Genomic DNA, 13,799 nt, shown 5'->3' with positions numbered 1-13,799 from the left:
AAAGTTTTAGAAGTAGTACAAAAGTTTTAAAAGACCCAATTCACCCCCCCCTCTTGGGTTGTATCTACTGGGCAACAAGTAAGATATTAATTCATGCATTACTTAGCACTTATCACACTTCCAAACCTACATTTTACTAGTTCTCGAGCAAAATAAAACTAACTCACTTTCGCAGGAATCGCGATTGCATTTACCATATGCAATAAGGCTTTAAACTCCTACTGTTAGAACCCGCCCATGCCGCTGATATTTCAAAACAAAATCAGATGGCAACGGAAGGGGCATGTGCGGGATCGACGTTCATCGCATGAACGTCGTTTGATAACCGTTCGTAGTTAGGTAAGGATTAAAAACTTTTAATAACTTTAGGAAGATCAGATCTTCACCTTGTGCGGGTAGATGATCACCGCAAACTGGAGTTCGTGGCTTTAGGATGAAAGTTTGTATGAAGCCGTTCACACGTCCGGCCTCTACGGGTATCCACACGAAGCAGTGATCCGATCAAAGCTCTCTTGTCTTTCCGGGGTGCTAGCTCCCTTGCAAAGACTTCTTTTGATGGCTGATTTCCTCTCTTTCAATCAACCCTTGATTGTGCTTGAGAGGAGGAAGAAGAAGGAGGGATCTTGAAGAAGAACCAAAGCCCTTACTGCAGCCTTTGTTTTCCCTGCGTTGGATGAAGGAAGGGAAGGGGAGGAGGCCGCCAAGGCTTCTTCTTCTTTTCTTCTTGCTTGCGGATGAAACAAGGAGAGGGGAGAGGGTGGCTACGGCTGGGAGGAGAGGAGATCAATGCTTAGGGCGTCAGCCCCCTTTTCACCTCTTTATAAAGCATCTAGGGCTCCTACAACTTAGGAGCCCTAGACTAGTTTCCTAAGAGGGGGCGCCGGCCCCCTCTCTTCATGCCGCACCAAGGAAGCAAAAAGGGGAGGGGCTTGCGCCCCTCCCTCTTGGTAAACCCTAATCCACAATTAGTAGGGTTTGGAATGCCCTAATGTGGTCAAGCCCAAATCCAATTAGGCTTAGCCCAAGGGTGAACCAATTTGGATCCAATCTAGGTAAGTCCTAATCTAATTAGAACTTAAATCAATTTTGACTCAATTGAACTCTTCAATCCTAATCCAATTAGGAGTCTTATTGATTTATTAGATTAATAATTAATTGTGACTTAAGAAATCCTAATCCAAATTAGGACATATTTGATTTTAGTCCTAATCTAATTAGGACTCTTATTTGAATCCGAAGTCCTAATCCAATTAGGATTTCTAGGAATCCTATTCTAAGTAGGAATCCAAAAATGAATTCAAAATCCTAATCTAATTAGGATTGTAGGAATCCTACTCCAAGTAGGAATCCCAGTCCCACTCCAAATAGGAATTCCCAGTTCTAATCCAATTAGGACTCTAGGAATCCTACTCTAAGTAGGATTTGTGTTTTAAGTCCAATTAATCAATTCCCATTGTTCCTTCTTCAACTTATTATCAATCGAATTAATTACTCGTGATTCATAATCACTTTTCAACCATCGGATCGGTCAATACTTCTAGTGTGTGTGACCCCATAGGTTCTATTCTGACTGGTAGTGAGATATATTGCGATCTCTATCACAATATCATTGAAAACTTCTTTCAATGGGTTGGAACGATTCCAACTCAACTCATTAGGGTTTATCGATCATCAAGATAATCCCTATGAGTCCCACCATCCACCAGTGACACCTAGCAGCATGTAGTGGCTACCCAGCAGAATAGAATTGTGAACCTCTAGGTGCAGTTATCATGTGATACAGTCCTACTATCGTGGATCCCTACAGGACGGAGGTCATGGACAACTCGTCAAACCCCATTGTCTGTCATATGTGAAGATTTATTCGACTTAAGTTCGAGAGTGGAAAACTCTTTCTCCACTGTGCATACTGCCCCGGCCGAGGTCTTACGAACTCAGTCTTATAAATCACATAGGATCTCTCCTTATCTATCAAGGTCGATAGATTCCTTATAGGTGCATACCCTACTCCTACAGTGAACTTACTGCAGCCAATCTACATTGCATGGACTCATATGGCTAGAGACCATGTATGTGTGCAGTCAAACTACAATAACCTCACTGTGAGTAGCCGAAGCACCGTAGGTCAAAGGACCAGTCACACTACTGCAACATCAAGCAAGTCACTGACGAGTGGATAGACATCCAAGTGACTTCTTGTATTGGTCACGCTCAGTACCCTTGTTCTTAACAAGCACCTGCACTATTACTTCAGTGTCGCCACACTGTGGACTCGAGTCTCGTCCATCCATAAGGAAAAGTAATCTGTGCACTGGATCTCATCGGATCGATCACCGTCCTCGTGATGATCCATCGATCAGGAGCGTTCAGAAATTAATCACTAATGATACGTAGGCTCAAATTCTCAACTCTTGAGAATATGCATCATCATCTTATTAATTCCTTGGACGATTCATAGACACAATAATAATATGAATGAAAAAGATGCCTTTCATTTATTCAATAATAATAAAGTCAAGTACAAATTATGTCCTAGAATTAATAATGTGTCAGCCAAAATTGGCTTCTAGGGCATACATCTAACAATCTCCCACTTGCACTAAAGCCAATCAGTCATATATCTTAGTCCCATCTTCTCAAGGTGGACTTCAGTCTTTTGCTGACTTAGCTATTTAGTGAACGGGTCTGCCACGTTGTCTGCGGAATCTACTCTCTGCACTTCGACATACTTCTTCTCAACATAGTCGCGTATGAGATGGAAGCGCCGCTCTATATGCTTGGACTTCTGATGAGACCTTGGCTCCTTAGCAAGGGCTATGGCGTCATTATTATCGCAGTATAGTGTTATGGCATCTGATGACATTACATCCAATTCCGCAATGAATTTCTTGAACCAGAAGCCTTCCTTAGCAGCTTCGGAGGCGGCGATGTATTCAGCTTCCATAGTAGAATCAGCAATGATCGGTTGTTTGGAACTCTTCCAATTCACCGTACCACCATTGCACAAGAACACATATCCAGATGTTGACTTCCTATCATCAACATCAGTCATGAAGTCTGAATCTGTGTACCCTTCTACCTTTAACTCTGATGATCCTCCAAAGACTAAGAATAAATCTTTAGTTCTTCTCAAGTACTTAAGAATATTCTTCACAGCTGTCCAGTGTTCTTCACCTGGATTCGACTGATATCTGCTTGTGACACTCACAGCAAGAGCTATATCAGGTCGTGTACATAGCATGGCATACATGAGGCTCCCTATTGCTGATGCATAAGGGATCTTGCTCATGCGTTGAATCTCTTCAGATGTGTTGGGGCACATCTTCTTGGAGAGATGAATTCCATGCCTAAGGGGTAAGAGACCCCTTTTAGAGTTTTTCCATGCTGAACCTTTTCAGCACTTCCTCTATGTACATCTTCTGTGATAGGCCAAGCATCCTTTTAGATCTATCTCTATAGACCTTTATTCCCAAAATATAGGATGCTTCCCCAAGGTCTTTCATGGAGAACTCTTTTGACAACCAGACCTTGATCGAGGTTAGCATGGGAATTTCATTCCCTATCAGGAGGAATGTCGTCCACGTACAGTACGAGAAATACGACAGCGCTCCCACTAACTTTTTGTAAACACACGGTTCCTCCTTATTTTTGATGAAATCAAACATTTTGATTGCGTCATCGAAACGAGCGTTCCAACTCCGAGATGCTTGCTTTAGTCCATAAATGGACCTTTGCAGCTTGCAGACCTTGTGATCTCTATCACAGGAAGTGAAATCCAAAGGTTGTTCCATATAGATATCTTCTTCAAGATATCCATTTAGGAAAGCAGTTTTCACATCCATCTGCTAGATTTCATAATCATAAAATGCTGCAATGGCAAGCAATGTTCGGATGGATTTCGGCATGGCTACAGGTGAAAAGGTCTCCTGATAGTCAATGCCTTCTCGTTGACTATACCCTTTCGCCACAAGCCTTGCCTTATAGGTCTCTACCTCTCCATCCGAACCTATCTTCCTTTTGTAGATCCATTTGCATCCAATAGGTACAATACCTTCTGGTGGATCTACTAAGGTCCAAACTTGGTTGGAATGCATGGAGTCTAATTCTAACTTCATAGCTTCCAACCATTTCTCAGAATCGACATCAGATATCGCCTCGTTGTAGGTTTTGGGATCCTGTATGTGATCCCTATCTCTCACTAGGAACATTTCCTCGGTATCCTCTTCTAGTATACCTAAGTATCTTTCGGAAGGATGGGAGACCCTACTTGATCTGCGAGGTGGTTGAGGGACATCGTGTACTGGCCTCGGTATTAATGGGTTCGATAGGATCCATGACTCGTTGCTTTTCAGAGACTTTCTCTTCAAGCTCAATTTTCCTCCCACTGCTTCTATTAAGGATAAACTGGTTTTCCAAGAAGATGGCATGACGGCTCACAAACACATTGTGATCCTCTGAGACGTAAAAATTGTATCCTAATGACTCTTTGGGATATCCTATAAAACGAGCACTTATGGTCCTAGCCTCTAGTTTGTCTGCCTGTAGTCTCTTGACGTGGGCCGGACATCCCTAAATCTTGAGATGACCAAGACATGGTTTCTTACTATGCCATATCTCATACGGTGTGGTAGGAACGGATTTAGAGGAAACTCTATTAAGTAGATATACTGCGGTAAGTAAGGCATCTCTCCAAAGAAACATCGGTAGATCAGTGAAGCTCATCATGGACCTGACCATATCCAATAGGGTCCGATTCCTCCTCTCTGACACCCCGTTGAGTTGAGGTGTACCAGGAGGTGTCCATTGTGAGACTATGCCATTGTCCCTGAGATAGTCCCGGAATTCTCCACTAAGGTATTCTCCTCCTCGATCTGATCGAAGAGCCTTAAGGGGTTTTCCAGTTTGTTTTTCTACTTCATTTCTGAATTCTTTGAACTTTTCAAAAGATTCAGATTTGTGTCTCATAAGATACACATACCCATACGGTGAATAATCATCGGTAAAGATAATGAAGTACGAATAACGTCCCCTGGCTAGCACATCGAATGGGCCACATATATCTGTATGTACTAGGGTAAGTATTTCAGTGGTCCTCTCCCCATGTCCTACAAAGGGCAATCTAGCCATTTTTCCTTGAAGACAGGATTCGCAAACTGGATATGACTCAGAAGTCAATGAGTCGAGAAGTCCATCTTTATCCATTTTGTTCATTCTGTCCTCTCCAATATGGCCAAGCCTGAGGTGCCACAAATATTTTTGGTTTATCTCATCTCTGAATCTTTTGGATCCTTTGGCACTCCTTGCTCAGACACATTTATAGATACATCCATATGCAAATGATAGAGACTGTCAATCATAAAACCACGTGCGACTATTTTATTTCTTAAATAAATAGAACAGCAGTCTTTGTCAAATGTAAAAACATGACCTTCTTGTGCTAGACATGAAATAGAAATCAAATTTCTGCTAGCAACAGGTACATAATAGCAGTCTCTAAGTAATAAACTAAAACCAGACGGTAGTCGCAGATGGTAGGTGCCCACAGCCACAGCAGCAACTTTTGCCCCGTTGCCAACCCGAAGGGTTACTGCACCTTCGCCAGCCTTCTACTTTCCTTTAGACCCTGCATGGTAGTGCATAGATGAGCACTAGAACCAGAATCTATAACCCAACTAGAAGTAGAAGAAACTGTTAGATTAGTTTCAATTATGAGCAAGTCTATACCTTCTGAAGGTGTGTCACCTTTCTTGTTCTTCAGGCTCTCGAGGTATGAAGGACAATTCCTCTTCCAGTGGCCGTCGACATTGCAGTGGAAACATTTTCCTTTGTCATTGGTCCTTTTCTTTTGAACTTCCTTCTTTGGCTTCTTGTCTTTCTTCTGCCTTAGCAGGCTTCTTTTTCTTCCAAGTAGACTTTCTCTTGGAACCAGAAGTCAACTCAGCAGCAAGGACATCGCCCCTTGAACCTTTCTAGGCTCCCTCAGCAGTTACCAACATATTTATTAGTTCAGTCTTAGTGCATTTAATCTTATTCATATGGTAGTTTACTATAAACTAACCAAATGAATTAGGAAGGGATTGAAGGATCAGATCAACTTGCAATTCCTTGTGCATGTTCATATCGAGCTTCTCAAGCTCCTCTAGGTCCTTGATCATAGTCAGACCGTGATCATGGACGGACTGCCCCTCGCGCATCTTTGCTTTGAAGAGCCTCTTGGACACTTCAAAACGAGCTGTGCGACTCTGCTCACCATACAACTCTTGCAGGTGTGCCAGTATGTCCCTAGCAGTCTTCATATTTTTATGCTGGCATTGTAGTTCGTTGGACATGGATGCCATGATATAGCACTTGACCCTAGTGTCATCGTCTGTCCACTTCTCATGCGTCATACGCTGATCAGTGGTCGGACATGCTGGTAATGCGGGGATGTCATTGTCGAGCACATAGCCTATTTTCTCGCAACTCAGAACAATTTTGAGATTCCTAAGCCAGTCTCTGTAATTGGTGCCGGTCAATCGGTTGGTCTCAAGAATACGGGTCAAAGGGTTTGAGGCTGACATTATGATCTGCAGAGAGTAAAGATTCTAGTCAGACTTTTGTACTTGATCCTAATCTGTTCTAAGGTCTTTTAGAACAAATGTAACTCCCACCATTTTCTCGAATCCCTCACACTCCCCTGGTAGGAAAACAGAAATCCCACACGACTAGGGTTTCTAGTGGGTACTGCGGTCCCACCGATTTACATGCCACCTCACCTAACAGTTATTGGTGACACATAGATTGATGAATGTACAACTCTTGTACAATGCTTCTCAAGCATGTTGCAGTGTAACTTGGTCTCTAAGCAATGAAAACCTCACCTAACAGTTATTGGTGCCATTTCTTAGTTAAGTCAGACCCACCGTATAACCGTAGGAATAAAGTCGTCATTGGGTCCTCACCTAACAGTTATTGGTGCCCAACCCCACCTTTACCCTACAACATCTCATGTCTATAGAGAGGTCCAGCCCCCCGATGCAACTTGTCCACTGTGTCCAGCCGAGACAAATCAACATCAGAAAGACCTTAGCAGCTCTACTACAGTGGAAGACCTATTGACTTAATATTGGTTAATCAGGTCTTAGTATTTGCAACTTGAGCTCTTCATAAGAGGTAGTCGAACAATTGGCCAGATAAGCAGGTGGGAGGCTCCCCTTACTCAGAGAGTAAGGTCCTAATTAAGTAACCACCTTTCATGCTTTCCTAGACACCAATTAGATCAATTAATCTAATATGACTTGCTCATGTCGGTTCACTCTCGACTTGATTGAGGAGGTTTTAATTTAGGTCTCAATTGGGTTTGCTGCATCACATGTAAACCTATCTACCCGACTCTCATTCACATCACATGCAAACGGCACATTGCAGGCAGTTATAATCGTAGCAATAATTAAAGCTAAACTTTAAATAGGTGATGATCATGGATTCTAGTTAGGTCGTATTACAAGCACATGCACGTCAATCGATCAACTGGTCTTCAACTCTTGAATTGGTTCCAAGCCTCCTTGATTCGATCCATGACCAACTCTTGATCCAATCGCCATCAACCGCTTAGACCCCTGCTCATCTCATGCATCATCTTTGACTTGATCGTTGACGTACATCACATCACAGAAATACAACCAGATATAAAATAAAAACAAAAATAAATTACATCTCCCTTTTAGGAGGCACGCAGGCCTCTCAAAACATTAAATAAGATGCATGCAAGCATCTGAAAAATTACATGACATTACAGATCACATCGCAGGTCATTACATTCGATACCAAAAGGGTTTGAATCCTATGATCATCACCATATGCAACAATTATAATTTTCAGATCTGAGAATTAATTGATTATGTTATGACATAGGTTGCTGATCATGCTAATCATGATTCTAAACTTTGTAATCTCATTAACAATGCAATTAGAATCATCATCTTATCACATAAAAATCAGCATGCAAAAATTCAGCAACCCTGAAAAATCTGCATGCAGAAATTTTCAGCATGCATGATCATTCAATTTTCAGATCTAATAAGCCTTTAGATAATTAATTCTTACCTTAATCTACGAAGCCTAAGTGCCGCTGATATTTCAAAACAAAATCAGATGGCAGCGGATGGGGCATGTGCGGGATCGACGTTCATCGCATGAACATCGTTTGATAACCGTTCGTAGTTAGGTAAGGATTAAAAATTTTTAATAACTTTAGGAAGATCAGATCTTCACCTTGTCCGGGTAGATGATCACCGCAAACTGAAGTTCGTGGTTTAGTATGAAGGTTCGCTTGAAGACGTTCAAGTACCCGGCCTCTACGGGTATCCACACGAAGTAGAGGACCGATCAAAGCTTCCTTGTCTCCCCGGGGTGCTAGCTCCCTTGCAGAGACAACTTTGGATGGCTGATTTCCTCTCTATCAATCAACCCTTGATTGTGCTTGAGAGGAGGAAGAAGAAGGAGGGATCTTGAAGAAGAACCAAAGCCCTTACTGCAGCCTTTCTTTTCCCTGCGTTGGATGAAGGAAGGGAAGGGGAGGAGGCCGCCAAGGCTTCTTCTTCTTTTCTTCTTGCTTGCGGATGAAACAAGGAGAGGGGAGAGGGTGGCTACGGCTGGGAGGAGAGGAGATCAATGCTTAGGGCGTCAGCCCCCTTTTCACCTCTTTATAAAGCATCTAGGGCTCCTACAACTTAGGAGCCCTAGACTAGTTTCCTAAGAGGGGGCGCCGGCCCCCTCTCTTCATGCCGCACCAAGGAAGCAAAAAGGGGAGGGGCTTGCGCCCCTCCCTCTTGGTAAACCCTAATCCACATTTAGTAGGGTTTGGAATGCCCTAATGTGGTCAAGCCCAAATCCAATTAGGCTTAGCCCAAGGGTGAACCAATTTGGATCCAATCTAGGTAAGTCCTAATCCAATTAGAACTTAAATCAATTTTGACTCAATTGAACTCTTCAATCCTAATCCAATTAGGAGTCTTATTGATTTATTAGATTAATAATTAATTGGGACTTAAGAAATCCTAATCCAAATTAGGATATATTTGATTTTAGTCCTAATCTAATTAGGACTCTTATTTGAATCCGAAGTCCTAATCCAATTAGGATTTCTAGGAATCCTATTCTAAGTAGGAATCCAAAAATAAATTCAAAATCCTAATCTAATTAGGATTGTAGGAATCCCACTCCAAGTAGGAATCCCAGTCCTACTCCAAATAGGATTCCCAGTCCTAATCCAATTAGGACTCTAGAAATTCTACTCTAAGTAGGATTTGTGTTTTAAGTCCAATTAATCAATTCCCATTGTTCCTTCTTCAACTTATTATCAATCGAATTGATTACTCGTGATTCATAATCACTTTTCAACCATCGGATCGGTCAATACTTCTAGTGTGTGTGACCCCATAGGTTCTACTCTGACTGGTAGTGAGATATATTATGATCTCTATCATAATATCATTGAAAACTCCTTTCAATGGATTGGAACGATTCCAACTCTACTCATTAGGGTTTATCGATCATCGAGATAATCCCTGTGAGTCCCACCATCCGCTAGTGACACCTAGCAGCATGTAGTGGCTACCCAGTAGAATAGAATGATGAACCTCTAGGTGCAGTTATCATGTGATACAGTCCTACTATCGTGGATCCCTACAGGACGGAGGTCATGGACAACTCGTCAAACCCCATCGTCTGTCATATGTGAAGATTTATTCGACTTAAGTTCAAGAGTGGAAAACTCTTTCTCCACTGTGCATACTGCCCCGGCCGAGGTCTTACGAACTCAGTCTTATAAATTACATAGGATCTCTCCTTATCTATCAAGGTCGATAGATTCCTTATAGGTGCATACCCTACTCCTACAGTGAACTTAATGCAGCCAATCTACACTGCATGGACCCATATGGCTAGAGACCATGTATGTGTGCAGTCAAACTACAATAACCTCACTGTGAGTAGCCGAAGCACCGCAGGTCAAAGGACCAGTCACACTACTGCAACATCAAGCAAGTCACTGACGAGTGGATAGACATCCAAGTGACTTCTTGTATTGGTCACGCTCAGTATCCTTGTTCTTAACAAGCACCTGCACTATTACTTCAGTGTCGCCACACTGTGGACTCGAGTCTCGTCCATCCATAAGGAAAGTAATCTGTGCACTGATCTCATCGGATCGATCACCGTCCTCGTAATGATCCATCGATCAGGAGCGTTCAGAAATTAATCACTAATGATACATGGCTCAAATTCTCAACTCTTGAGAATATGCATCATCATCTTATTAATTCCTTGGACGATTCATAGACACAATAATAATATGAATAAAAAAGATGCCTTTCATTTATTCAATAATAATAAAGTCAAGTACAAATTATGTCTTAGAATTAATAATGTCAGCCAAAATTGGCTTCTAGGGCATACATCTAACAGGGCACGGGGCAGCGACAGCGCATGGCAGTAGAGATGGCGAGGTGGCGGCGGCATAGGCGGTGGCGGGGAAGCGACAGCGGAGGCATGTGGCGAAACGGCTGCGGAAGAAGATGAATAGAGGTAGGTTTTTTTTCCCTTTTTTTTCTCTTTTTCCTTTCTTTTTTTTTTTGCAAACACGTGTGACTCACGTGCAAGGGTTTTGTGGCAAGCACGTGTGACGCACATGCAAGGGAAGCACGCGCAGATCACGTGCGGCTCTCTCTCTCTCTCTTAGCGGAACCGGGCTAGCGGGTTAACGGGTTTGGATCTTACCCGTTAATGAAGTCCGTCTTCAACTGCTAACGGACTCGGTGTAATGCCGCGGTCTTCACGACGGTGGTTGCAGGACGGAGGCAGAGGCCCGGTTGCGGCTCCGTAGATGGTGGTGCCAGGGTAGTCGAGCATGGGTTTCCGGCGGGCAGCGACTTCTTCCGACAATCGATCGCGGGACCGACGGTGGTAGAACCGTGGAAATCATGGCACAGTGGGTTTTCGTGGGGCGCGATGATCTCCGGCGGCGAACCAGCGGCACGGCAGTGTCGTGAGGGGAGACGGCGGTGGGTGTGGGCACAACGACAGGGAAGGGCCAACCACGAAGGGGCTGTTCTTTTTTTTTGTTTCTGGTGAGGTCCAAGAGAGGGGATCTTCCCCTTCTGGCGTGAACCAAGAGAGAAAGAGAACTAGATCCCAGGCGTGGGCAGATAACTTAGCTTGTGGCTTTGGCAGCGGGGGCAAAGCCGGCGGCTCTGATACCAAGTTGATGAAGCACAAGTGCGGGAAAAGAGGAGAAGAAGGAAGAACAAGAGAGGGAGAAGGAAGAAGAGGTTATAGAGACGCAGGAGAATAGAGGAGGAGAGGAAGAGAAGAGAAGAAGGAGAGGGAAAAGAAAGATGAGAGGAAAACGTAGAGGAGAAATTTCAATTCACTTCATTAAAACCCTAATCATGAAAATAGTTCCTTATATATAGGGCCCAAATACACAATTTGCATAAATCCCCTTATACAAAAATAAATCCTAATAAGCTCACGAATAACACAAATAAGCCCTAAAATGCAAACAAGCCCAGAAATAACATAAAACAAATATGAAAAATAAAATGGTGGACTAAGCGGGGACATAATCAGCTCCGATGTCCCCATCACCATCCCCATTAGAACTGATTCCCTTCAAAGTTTTGCCCAAAATTCCAATTCGCAGGAACAACATTATCAGACTCCACCTTCCTCCCATCACTTGCAGTCACTTGGAACGACAAACTCTGACCTACCAACTTCTGATCAGTCTGCCAGTTCTCGCCCCAATTCCTCGTCATCGGTATCCAGCCCGTGTTCGAGCCCTTGACCGACACCGCGGTCACGTCTCCAGCACCCGCGACGTTGTAGACTAACACAAGGATCGCATTGGGGTTGCCCTTCATCTCAAACCTCATCCCTCCTTTCTTGACGCACGGCACCCTCCGGTACTGCACCGGGATGATCCCTGCATGGTAGTCCTTCACCAGCTTGACGAACATCGGCATGGAGAGATCGAAGTGCTTGCGGGGTGCGTTGCACCAGCCACCGTTGTCACTGGGCTTCGAGGGATCCGGGGGGCAGAAGTTGGTGGCAGTGATGGTAATGCTTCCCGGGACACACCACTGTGGGTCGTTGTAGCACTGGATTTCATAGCACGCTCCACACGTGAGACCATTGTTGAAGAGGGCTGTGCTTAGAGCTGCCGTCTCGAGGCCGTACCCTTGCTTGATGAGATCGCCATATCCGCACGCTCCTTCTGTTTGAGTGGAACGGAAGGAATCAGAGATGTTTTCAAAGGCAAATTAAGCACGTTGCAAGATGTCATCATCTGTTATTAAACTAGGACACTAGCTATATCTCTGATGCTGTTAGGCCCAAAAAAAAATGAAAAGCTAGTATTGCCAAATTCCATCTTGAAACTGGTCGTGCACGGAGTTAGGACCAGTGTGCAAGTGCATTCCAGTCGCATGATGCTGCTATCTTGATTGCATGTAATCCATGATGACACAATGCATGCTAGCTAGCTGATCATTTGTTGCATGAAGCATCAAACAAGCGAATGAAAATCTATTCCAAGATTGTTAGAGCAAGAGCCAAGACATATCAAGCTAGTCACGAATGAAAAATCATTATACAAGGATCTCGATTCTAAACTCTTTATAATCTTGCATATCTTGCATACCAAGTTAAAAATATTTTGCAGATCTTTTGATAAAAAAATATATTGATCAAGTCCTCCGTTCTTTTTCGAGGAAAGACTCTCAAAACCACATATCAGCGAATCTTAATTGCAAAGAAACAATCCTATATATACTGCTACTAAACAAATGGTAATAAAGAAAATGGCTCTAACAAAAGAATAAATACAAAGAAAAATAGTTTGTGAGTGAAGACGTTATTATTTTCCTAATGATAGAAAAGATCAATATACTTACTCATGGTCTCTCCTCCACTCATGTCTCCATAGAAAGTGGCAGTTCCGGTTTCCCATCCACTGCCTTGGGCCATGGCTCCGAAGGCCATGAGCAAGGCAGTAGCTGCAATGCAAACGATGGCAATAGCAATTTTTGCCATCTCCGCTCTCTTGCTATCAGTTGATCAGAGCAGCCAAACCAGATGCTATTTATAGGAGAAAAAACATCTTTAATTGTAAAGAACTAATGTGACGAGAGGATCCAAAGAATTTAGTATGAACTCCGCAATGGATGTTGCCAATTTGAAAATCTTTCAGTAGCAAAAAGATTTATTACTGATTTAGTGACCGGGATCCATTGCACTCGATCGGGGCTGGCGGAATATTTTGAAGAAATTAAAATGCCGTGCAATTTTTTATGTCATTCAAATCGCACCAATTTGGGCCATTCAAGAGGAAAGTGAAGTGCTGCAAATGAGTTTATAGTAAGGTTGATTTAATTCTAGCAACAGTTAAAACAAGAAAGAGAAAATAAGAACTTAAATGAAGAATATCCAATTAGCATGCACGCCTAAAATTGGACGTCCAGATGGTGTAGTGAACCTGCAACATCGAGTCCATTTATGGCTACCAATTCACACGTATCAAACCGGCCGGCCTGGCATCATTCCGAGGACATTGGGCCTGGGACAAGGCCTTGTGTGGTAAATGTTTAGCACTGCTGCATGATTAACATAACAAAAAAAAAAAAAAAACTGAAACAAAGTTTAGGTGATTAGTAGAGTTACATATATTCGGATCGCATTTAGGTAGATTTTACTATTACTTACACTGATCCAGATCTACTTCAAGTTTTGAAATCAAGTTCTGCATCTGCCACCAACTT

At 43.0% G+C, this 13,799-nt stretch overlaps 1 protein-coding gene across 1 annotated transcript; it reads right to left on the bottom strand.

Annotated features, from left to right (window-relative positions):
- Window positions 1-11,395: 11,395 nt before the first annotated feature.
- Window positions 11,396-13,576, bottom strand: LOC103697475 (expansin-A23-like). The gene is made up of 2 exons (XM_008779338.3): window positions 12,936-13,576; window positions 11,396-12,256 (listed from the first exon to the last, which is right to left on the bottom strand). The coding sequence occupies exons 1-2, from the start codon at window positions 13,072-13,074 to the stop codon at window positions 11,637-11,639; spliced, it is 759 nt and encodes a 252-aa protein (XP_008777560.2). The 5' UTR covers window positions 13,075-13,576; the 3' UTR covers window positions 11,396-11,636.
- Window positions 13,577-13,799: the final 223 nt, after the last annotated feature.

Source organism: Phoenix dactylifera, chromosome 4 (assembly GCF_009389715.1).
Source record: "Phoenix dactylifera cultivar Barhee BC4 chromosome 4, palm_55x_up_171113_PBpolish2nd_filt_p, whole genome shotgun sequence".
Classification (NCBI taxonomy): Eukaryota; Viridiplantae; Streptophyta; class Magnoliopsida; order Arecales; family Arecaceae; genus Phoenix; species Phoenix dactylifera.
This window is presented reverse-complemented; position numbering and strand designations above follow the sequence as displayed.

Coding starts and splice junctions, on each gene's coding strand:
- LOC103697475 (XM_008779338.3), bottom strand. CDS start 13,074: ATGGCAAAAATTGCTATTGCCATCGTTTGCATTGCAGCTACTGCCTTG. Junction 12,257..12,935: donor GAGTGGAGGAGAGACCATGA/GTAAGTATATTG, acceptor CCACTCAAACAG/AAGGAGCGTGCGGATATGGC.